Source organism: Emydura macquarii, unplaced genomic scaffold (genome assembly GCF_026122565.2).
Source record: "Emydura macquarii macquarii isolate MOO-44397 ecotype Brisbane River unplaced genomic scaffold, CSIRO-AGI_Emac_v2 contig_1790, whole genome shotgun sequence".
NCBI classification, from domain to species: Eukaryota; Metazoa; Chordata; order Testudines; family Chelidae; genus Emydura; species Emydura macquarii.
In genome coordinates, this window is record NW_027131927.1 from 2,993,519 (window position 1) to 3,003,530 (window position 10,012).

Consider the following 10,012-nt stretch of genomic DNA (forward strand, 5'->3'; position numbering starts at 1 on the left):
ACCGTAATTCACCTAATAAAAGTGCGGTTCACATCGGTGTATTACGGGAGCACCTTAGGACCACGATCTAAGCCGAAGCGCCGTTGCGCCAGGCGCTGCACAGACCCCGAGTGAGAGACAGTCCCTGCCCCATAGAGCTGGCGAGCCCTCCCCCACAAACACGCTGGACAGCTGGTGGCAAAATGGCCCAGTGGACGCCCTGCTGCTGGGGGTCAGGCCCCACACCACAGCTCCCTGTGATCCCAGTCCTGGGCGCCCCCTTCCCAGCTCTGCCGGTGCCCCTCACTCCCGACTCGCAGCCCCCTGCTACCCCAGCCCTCCCCCTCCCCCCAGCTCTGCCAATGCTCCTCACTCCCGACCCGCAGCCCACCCAGCTGCCAGTTCCGTTCCCTTCCCTCCCCCACATCCCCCTCACTCACGGAGACGATTATGAATGATTCATCCCCGCCAGGCCGCGGGGCGCATTATTCTTTAAAGAGCCCGGCACGGCTGCGGCTCCAGCCCCCGACACGGCTTCGCTTTTCCAGCCTCCTCAATCTTTCATGGGCCCCTTGTCTCACCAGCCGGGCAGGCTTTGAAAGCAGGACGCGGAGACCCGGCAGCCAGCGCCCCCCCCCCCCTCTCCAGAGCCACTTTCAAACCTCGCCCTGGGTGGAATGAGCCGGCTGGGTCTCAGCTGGGACTGGCGGCGTCCCCAAGGGAAGCCCCTGGCCACTAAGAAGGGATGGGTCCCTTCTGGAAAGGGACAGACCTATGGAGGGGGGAGCCCAGGCCTGGGCTAGCGGGGGGCTGCGGGTCGGGAGTGAGGGGCGGGGCAGGGCTGGGCTAGCGGGGGGCTGCGGGTCGGGAGTGAGGGGCACGGGCAGAGCTGGGGGACGGGGCAGGGCTGGGCTAGCGGGGGGGCTGCGGGTCGGGAGTGAGGGGCACGGGCAGAGCTGGGGGGCGGGGCAGGGCTGGGCTAGCGGGGGGGCTGCGGGTCGGGAGTGAGGGGCACGGTCAGAGCTGCGGGGGTGGGGCGCGGCGGGGCTCCCTGCTTGGCACAGCGGCTCCTTGGCGCGGCCCCCCAGGCGCTGACACCCCCAGGCGTCCCGGCTCCGAGCCCCGCCCCCACTCATCCCTGCACGGGGGCGGGTCTCTCCCGTGTCCCCGCCGCTCCCGTAAGGCTGCTAACAAAGCAGCTCGCCCAAAAAAACCCCCCCCCCCCCCCCGCGGAGCCGGCGGGCGGGGGGCGGAGCCCGGCTGTGCCTGTCGCTGCATCGCGGCGCGGCTCGGCTTGGCGCGAGGAGACGGGGCTGGGGGGCTTTTCCCTGCTCCGGCCGGAGGGGGGCGGGCGCAGCTGGGGCTGGACCCCCCCCCGGAACGAGGGGGCCGGATTCGCCCTGGCCGGGCGATGGAGCCGGGCTGGAGCTGGAGGGAGGCGCTGAGCCCGGCTCGCCGGTAAGTGCCCTCGGCCGGGCAGTGGGGTGCGGAGATCGGGGGTCCCGGGGCCGGGCCGGGGTGTCCCGGGAACCGGGAGGTGTCACTGGGGCCGGGCCCTGGCTGGGGTCAGTCACTTTAAATCCCTCCTTTACACCCGCTGCGGACCTGGCCCAGAACTGGGGGGGGGGGCGCTGACCCCAGCACAGACCCCCCCGCCCCACTCCGAAGGGGTCTGGGGCCCAGGCACTGAGGAACCCCCACCTGTGCCTGGGGGGAAGGTGCCTGGGGGGGAGTTTCCTTCCCAGCTGCTTGTTGTGGGGCGAGGGGTCCACTGGGCAAAGCTGGACAGGAGGGGGAGGGGGAGTCAGTGGGGCTGGGGGGACAAAGAAGCCAAATCTCCTTCTGCTCCTCTCCAGGGGGAGCTGTTGGAACCCCCCCCCCATTTTCTACTTCACCCCCTGTCATCAGAACCACTAACTGGGGGACCAGGCTCTGGGGGACGAATGGCAGCCTGGAAACTGGGCCAGCCTAGTAACTTGCTGTGGGATCTGTGCAGCCCTCCAAAAAAGTTTGGGATCCCCCCCAGGGCCGACTCGTGGCTGGGATCCCGGAGCTTTGGATGAGGAGATGGACCCAGGCATCAGAGCCCTGCGGGAGTGTATGCGAGGGAAGCCAGCTGGCACCTCACCTTCCCAAACCCCTTAGCAGGGGGCCAAACCCCAGCTAATGCCTATCGGCCGTAGCCCCATTGCAGTCAGTGGAGCCAGCCCCCCCAACCGGTGCCCATCAGCAGTAGCCCCATTGCAGTCAGTGGGGCCAGCCCCCCAGATGGTGGAGCTCGGCCCATCTCTCCCAGGGCGGGTTGCAGCCCCAGGGCCAAGCGCTGGATTGTGACATGCACTCGACGTGACCCCTTCCCCCCACGGACCAGCCCTGGCCTCTGCCAGCAGACGGAGCCCGGGTCTGGCCGGATCGTGTAGCCCAGATGCTGGGACGGGACCTGGAGCCCGTCATGTTCTGATGTGGACCGGCCAGCACCGGCGCCTGGCAGGGGAGAGGAGGGTGCGGGGTGCTGGGCGCGTTCTCTGCTGGAGGGGAGTGTGGGGCACAGAATGGGGGCTGGGAGTTGATGCCCGGTCTCAGCCCAGCTCTGCAGGGTTATGGGATCTCGGGGGGCCCTCGCCGATCTAAGGGGAGGGGATGTTCTGGAGCTGAACTGGCGCAGGGAACGGGAGAGAAACCTTCCCTCGCCACCCCCCCGGCTTCCCACGCACCCGAAAGTGGCACTGAGTCACGCAGCTCCACCGCGCCGCCCGGCTGCACCCCTGTCAGCGCGGCGTCTGCGGCCCAGCGCCGAGTCCTCACCAAAGCCCTGGAGGATGGGAGGAGCTAATGGACTCCGGCAACAGGATTTGGTAGATGTGGACTAGCAAGGAGTGGGCTCTAGTGGTTAGAGCAGGAGGGCTGGGAGCCAGGACTCCTGGGTTCTATCCCTGGCTGTGGGAAAGGAGTGGGATCTGGTGGGTTAGAGAAGAGAGGCAGGACTCCTGGGTTCTCTCCCTGGCTGTAGAAGGGAAGTGGGGTCTAGTGGGTCAGAGCTGGATGGAGGCTGGACATCAGGACTCCTGGATTCCATTCCCAGCTCTGCCACTGACTTACACGGCTGCCTTGGGCCCCTCCCTTTCCTCTCTCTGTGACTCAGTTTCCCCCTCACTCAGCAGCAGCGACAGCAGCTGGCCTCCCAGCAGGGGTAGACTTGAGGCCAAATGAACACAAGCGCCCTGTGCTGCTCCGCTGGGTGCGCAATACCTTCCTCCCCGTCCGCCATTGCCTGCATCCCCGAGGGGTTCGACGTGTCCTTTCCTTCACCTCCAACCGCCCCCAGAGCAGCCTCACCCCCCTCAACACACTCTGCCCACCTCCCATCCCCCGGTCGCTTTTAGGCTAGTCGTTCTCTTCCCGCCGCCCCCACAGCCTGGCTGATCGCTGAGGCCCTGATTTCCAGACCACTCTCCTTTCTCCCAGCAGCCGCTGATCAAAAATTCACCCTTCAGCTGAAGCAACAACATTGGCACTAAATTGACAGCCGCGTGGGGAGGAAAAGCCAGAGCAGGGAAGTGGGAACAGAGCCGTGGGCGAGGAATGGGCCTAGGAGCAGCTCATTGGGCAAAGGGGGGGGGGGGGAGAATGGGGCAACGGCGTACTTTTGGGGTGTGGAAGGCCCGGAGGATAGCAATTGCTCTCCCTAGGAACTCATCTAATTGAGACTCACTGGAGGACAGGGGGGCGCATCTCAGCAGGGTTGAATCACGCCGGGTCTGTTTGCAGGGAGCGTTAGGGGGCTGCTGTGAAATCTGTATCCTGGGACAGGGCGTCGGCTGCTGTAGATCAGCGCCGCTCCATTGACGGGACCGGTTCTGTGCTGGTTCACGCCAACTGGGGACCTGTCCCATGTATTGTAATAGTAACAACAACTTCATTTTTCCCCCGGGAGACCAGAAAGGAGCTCCAGCATTCTTCTGACAACAGCCAGCTGGGCTGCAGACTTTGCCATGCTCCTGAAAGGCACCGGGAGAGGAAGTGACATGCTGTTGCAACCAATGGTCTAATCTGCACCTGGGCTCCCAGAGTCTAGCCAGAGCTGCTCAGAGCCACCAGCTGGAGGAGCCCTCTCTGATCTGCCTGTTTGTTTGATGTCAGGCTAGGAAGCAATTAGCTAATGGAAGCCCCAGAGGCTCTTTGATATGGCCAGATGGGAGTTTCCCAGCCAGATTTTTTGTTTATCACCATCAAAGAATAGTAATGAGCCAAATGTCTCTTCCTCTCCTGGAACTTTATCCCGGCGCGCGGGGCCTGTGGGAGTGGGTCCTAGTGGTTAGTCTGGGGGTTGGGAGCTGGGACTCCTTGGTCCCATTCCCTGCTCTGCGAGGCATTCCCCTTTTGGTGCCTCAGCTTCCCCTCTGTATTGCAGGGACAATTCTCCTCCCTTCCCCAAGTGCTGGGCACGGAGGAGAACAGCCTAGCACTGCTGCCAGTGAAGGGAGCGCCTCCTTTGGCTCCAGCCTGGCGTCTCCTCATTTTGCGCCTCTAGGGATTTACCATATTTATCCCTTTCTCCCCTGAGGTGACCCGAAGACGCCACCACACCCCCACCCCCGGGGCTGGGGTCTCACCTGGCCGCATGGAGAACATCCACGAACTGCAGCACCCGCTGCTGGCCAAGCCCTGCCGGGGCGGCCCAGCTGGGGAAGCGCGACAGAGTCACCCTGGCTTCTTCGCTCGGCCTGGCTGGAGGCGTCTGCCCCCGCCATTCCCCGAGCTGGACCAGCAGCTGCTGGACGCAGGGACCCTGCAGAAGACAGCGGAGCCGCTGGGCAGCCCCGAGCCAGTCCCCCGCCCTGAGCCCCCATGGAAGGCCGGGGAAACCCCCTGCTGGAGGAAGCAGGGATACAGCGAGACGGCCTTCGGGGAGCCAGCCGCACTGCCCAAGAAGCTCTGCCTGGAGAAGGACATTCACACTGTCTGCTGCGAAGTGGGGGACAGAGAGCTGCCTGAGTTCGAGGTGAGGGGGGGCTGGGAACCCAGGCATCCGGCCAGCAGCTGGAGGCCACTAGCTGCCTGCAATTACTTCATCAGCTCCAGGGGCTGGCTCGCTAGCCAGATCTATAAATCACTGGTCCCTGATCAGCCTCAGAGGACACTAGGTACTGGGGCCACCCTGCCTTCGGGGTTCCCCGCTGTCTCCCTTCACCGGGTCTGGGGGGCCCCCGCAGCACTGGGAACCAGGCTCCAGGGGGCCCTGTCGGGGATTGAGGGGCATCAGCAGAGCTCGGCTCCACATATACAGCTCTGTGGCTGGGAGCCAGGACTCCTGGGTTCTGTCCTCGGCTCTGGCAGGGGAGTGGGGTCTAGTGGTTAGAGCGGAGGGGCTAGGAGCCAGGACTCCAGGGATCAGCACTGACTGCAAGGGGAGATCCAGATTAACCCCTCCCCCATACAGGACAACTCATCAAGCGACAGCGACAGCGACTTGGCCCCGATGCTGCCGCGGGATCACCTGGGCCTGGCTGTGTTCTCCATGCTGTGCTGCTTCTGGCCCCTGGGCATCGCTGCCTTCCACCTGTCCCAGAAGGTGAGTGGGGACATGGGAGGACCCCATCCGGGAGATGAGTTTTCTGGGCCTCAGCCTAGTGGCTGACGGACAGGTGATCCTCCCCTCTGCAGTATAATCTGGAAGATTTACATCAATCTGCATATATTAGGGGTGATATTTGCATAACTTTCCCTTCCTCCAAAAACTGGTCCATCCCTCAGGTGGCCTCACACCTGGCACTGGGGGCAGGGGGGTTGAGGTCACAGTCTCTGCCCCTGGTCCCCCAGCCCCAGAGCTCTGGGGGCTGGGACACTCTCCTTGGCCCCTCAGGGGTAGCTGCCTGCAGGGGTGGGTCCAGTATCCGGTGCGGGAGTGAGGGTGGGATGTGGGGTGCTGGCTGGGGCGTGGAGCAGAGTGGCATCTAGGGCCCATGGGGTGAGGGGAGATCTGGCCTGGAAATGGGATGGGGGGTGTCTCAGGACTCGGGCACAGGGATGGATCAGGGAATCTGGCCAGGGGTAGTGGGTGTTGGGAGGGACTAGGTAGCTGGTTGGGTAGGAGGCAGATGGGAGGGGAGTCCCTGCATCCATCTGTTGGGGGGCCGGGTGGGTCTCAGGGTATTCGGCCAGATGGGGGTTTGGGGTACCCATGAGGGCAGGGATGGAGTCTCAGGGTGGGGGAAGTATTGGGATCCCCCCCCACTAACCCAGCCTCCCTTTCCCCGCAGACCAACAAGGCCTCGGCCCAGGGCGATTTCCCTGGGGCCCGGGTAGCCTCGCGTCGAACCTTCACGCTGGCCGTGCTCTCCATCGTGCTGGGCATCTGCACCTACATCGGCGCCGTGGTGGCGCTCGTCGCCTACCTGTCCGACAAGGCCCCCCCATAGCGCCCCCAGGAACGGGGACAGACGCTGTCTCCTTGCTGCTGGGAGACTAGGTTGGGGGGGCCTCTGCCCCATGGACAGACAGGGGCCCACGGGACCGGATCCTGCTCCCCGCCACAGGGGTGACTCAAATGCCAGCCACACAGGAGGCACCACCCCATGCCCCCTCCTGCCCTGAGGTATGGGAGGGCTGCGGGGCTTAATGTGTCACCAGCACCCACCCCATGGCCCAGGGGGACCCCCTGCCCCAGTGAGATGGGCAGGGAAAACTGGATCCCCGGACACACCTGACCCCACAGCTGCAGGGATCAAGGGCCAGTGGAGAGATTGGACTGGCTGCTCCCCTTCCCCCAAGACACGTGCCTGGATGCCTGGGTTCTCCAGGAGCAGGGTTGGGGAGCCTGATTCCTGATGACCCACTGGACCTTCCCCCCACCTTCTTCCTTTTCTTCCCCCTCACCTGATCTGTCCAAGGGCAGCGCCCCTCCCAATAAAGTCCCTGTGCACTGTCTGCATCTGCTGGGGGTGAGGGGTCTACCCAGAGAGGAGGGGAAGGGTTAATATCTCAGCTGGGGGCAGCCTGATTTCAAATCCTGCTTCCACCCCCCCCCCCCCCACCTAAAGAGGTTTAAAGTAAGTGGGTTTTCATGGAGCCAGGACTCCTGGGTGCTATCCCCAGCTCTGGGAGGGGAGTTGGGTCTTGTGGTTAGATCAGGGGGCCTGGGAGCCAGGACTCCTGGGTTCTCTACCCCAACTCCCTGTCTGACCTCAGCAAGTCCCTTCCCCCCCCCACCCCCAGTGCCTCAGTTTCTCCCTACAAACTGATGACATCCACACAGCAGTGATGATTCATCCTCATCCTGGAGGCGGCTGTTTCCAGCACCCTGAGTCCATGAGTTACTGAGCGCCCCTGGTGCTGGGCCCCCGCCCAGCTACGCTAGCTTTTTTATTGAAAGCCCTCAATGTTCCCTGCCTTGATCCCAGGGCAGGTGGGAAGATTCCCCAGGAGAGCGCGTGGCTGCCTCGCCCGCTCTGCTCGCAGGTTGCAGGCAGGGAAATTGATGTAGCGAAGACAGCTAACATCTCCCCTACTGAGCGACTCACTCCCACCTGGAGAGGCAGCGAAGTCTGGGCTCACCCATGGAAAATTGGTGCAGGCGGGTGCTTGAAAGAGGCAAGGCCAGGTCGGTTTACACAGGCTCTGCACGCACGTTACACCGAGGCGGCGCTGGAGCAAATGAGGTCAGCTCCCCACTGGCTGTGAATCAGCTTCGCTCCACTTGGAGTCAATGGGGCCAGGGCCCCAGTGGCTATAATGCAGCGACTGAAATCGAATTACAGCAGCTGAGGAATTCTCGGCATTTACACTAGTGGCAGCGGAAGGAGAATTAGGCTCTAAATTGGTTCACGCTGGTGCGACTCCCTTGAAATCAGTCCTCCAAGCGGCCCTTCTGGTTCCAGGTTTTCTAAACCCTCCCCGCAACAGCAAGCACGGGGTTAAAAAAAACCTGGCTGCTGGGTTGGGAGCCAGCTCCTTCCTCCACCACCTACGACATCCCCGCTTGGGCTAGAACAGGGGGCCTAGTTTCTGGGTCACTGACCCCCCTCGGTTCCTTCACCAACTCCTTGTATGGCTTTGCTATTAAATAATCCCCGCTGCCCCCACGGTGGTTGTATCTCAGAGTGGGGTGAGGGGGTCCCTGTATAAACAGCCCCCCCCGCTCCACCCCAGAGGTGGCTGCATCTCAGCCCCCAGGGAGGAGTCCCTGTATCGACAAGGCTACAGCAACTGGAAGAGCGTTCCCATGAGCAGCACCCCTGAAAACGGCAGGGGGGGCCGCAAGAAGAGAACTGCTGCGGAGAGATTTTTTTCAAAGCCAGGCAGGAGATTCAGCCCCATTCTCCCCTCCTACCCCCCATTAGAAATTAACCACAGTCAGGCAGCTAAATCCACTGCCACATTTGAAAATGTCAAGCTGCAGCCGCTGGCTGGGCCGTTTAGACGCAGAGGCCCGCGTGGGGGTGGCTGCATGCTTTGCTTTTCTCTTCAGCAGAGCTGCCCTCTGGAACGAGCGTGCAGGATGTACAGGGAGAGGCGGGGGCTCCTGCCCCCTTCCCCTGGGTGGGCCGCTGTGGCATCGTGGGATTTACCCCTCACGGCTCTGAAAAACGTGGCGGAGTTGCAGGGGGTGAGCTGGGGACACCATTCCTGGGCTGGTGGGACAGAGGCAGGGCGGGATCAGGACCCACAAAGGTCGGGGTGGTTGCTCCTGTGCTGGCGGGAGGGGGTGGGGGGGTTGCTGTGAGGCGACAGTGTTTAAAAAAAAAAAAAATCACCTTCATCTTCACCACTGCCAAAGGTAGGTCACTGGATAGTCACTGCCAGGCGCTGGAGACTGAGGGATTGCCCATGAGGATCCAACTTCATTTTCCACTCTAGGACCTGAGGAATGTGTGTGGGGGGTGTTATCAGCAGGGCCCCCCAGCCTGCAGTGGGGGGCAGGGCTCAGGGTGAGTGATAGGAGGAGGGGGGGGGGGCGCAAGGAGCCGGCTCAAAGCAGAAAAACAACAAAGCTCAAAGCGCTGACGGGCAAATAAAAAATCATTTCATCCAAGCGACGACTCGCTAATTAAAGCATCAACTCGCTAATTAAAGCATCAGCCGGCCTCTGCGAGGGAGGCTACTGCCACTTACAGGAGCTGCAGCGGGGGAAAGGCAAATCGCCCCTCCCCTACAGAATCCAGAGCGGGAGGGCGAGGGGGTCGTGGCAGCAACTCCACCCAGGCTGTAATCACACTTTACATTTCCCCAGCTACACAGGCTGCGGCTGCCTCTGGGGCGAAGCAGGGCAAGGGTGCAACACAGGAATTGCAGCCAGCCGAGGGATGAGAGGCTCCCTGGGGTGCTTCATGTCCCTCCGCAGAGAAGGCCGGGGGAGTCAGAGCCGGGGGGTGTCACAGCCAAGGGTGGGACCCCAAAGCTCAGGCTGAGGAAGGCTCACAGCAAACCGGACACACCCTCCTTGGGCCTTTGGTCCTGCTCCAAGAGCAGGCGGACACACATGCTCATTAATAGCCTCGTCCCCATCTCCCCCTGGCTAGCATTTTCCAACGGAAAGAGTCTCAGGGGGCCAATGGGGGGGAATCAGGAGGCCTAGGTCCTGTCACCAGCTCAAGGAGGGGAGGGGGTGGACAAAGGGCAGAGAAGAGTCCCGCGAATGATTGAAGGCGCAGGAACGCCGACTCGCCGCGAGAGACGCAAGGCGCTCCCTCTTCCCAGCCTCTAGGGCCCCGTCTGGGAACGAAAGCCTGAGAACCACGGGCCCTGTTCAGCTGAAGCTGGACAGATGGTGACTGGCAAGAAGGTGGACCTGTTTAAGGGGAGGGGAACGAACCCTGGGGACAGCACGCCAAGGGCTGAAATCTCCCTCGCGGGCAATTTATAAAGCAAGCTGGGCTGGTTTTTCTCATTCAAAACAGGAAATCAACTCAGGGCCGACCCAGGGCAGAGACGATCGCCAAGGTCCCGGCTGGCCCTGCTCCGGGGGGGTAGAAATCAGAGCAGAGACGAGGGAGTCAGGATTCTGGGTTCTACTGAGGCCTCACTGCGAGACCTG

At 62.7% G+C, this 10,012-nt stretch overlaps 1 protein-coding gene across 1 annotated transcript; it reads left to right on the forward strand.

The window, feature by feature from the left end:
* The first annotated feature begins 1,268 nt into the window (after window positions 1-1,268).
* Window positions 1,269-8,067, forward strand: TMEM91 (transmembrane protein 91). The gene is made up of 4 exons (XM_067556667.1): window positions 1,269-1,437; window positions 4,544-4,981; window positions 5,420-5,551; window positions 6,240-8,067. Exons 2-4 carry the CDS (start codon window positions 4,601-4,603, stop codon window positions 6,396-6,398), a joined length of 672 nt encoding a protein of 223 aa, XP_067412768.1. The 5' UTR covers window positions 1,269-1,437; window positions 4,544-4,600; the 3' UTR covers window positions 6,399-8,067.
* The last annotated feature ends 1,945 nt before the right edge of the window (window positions 8,068-10,012 follow it).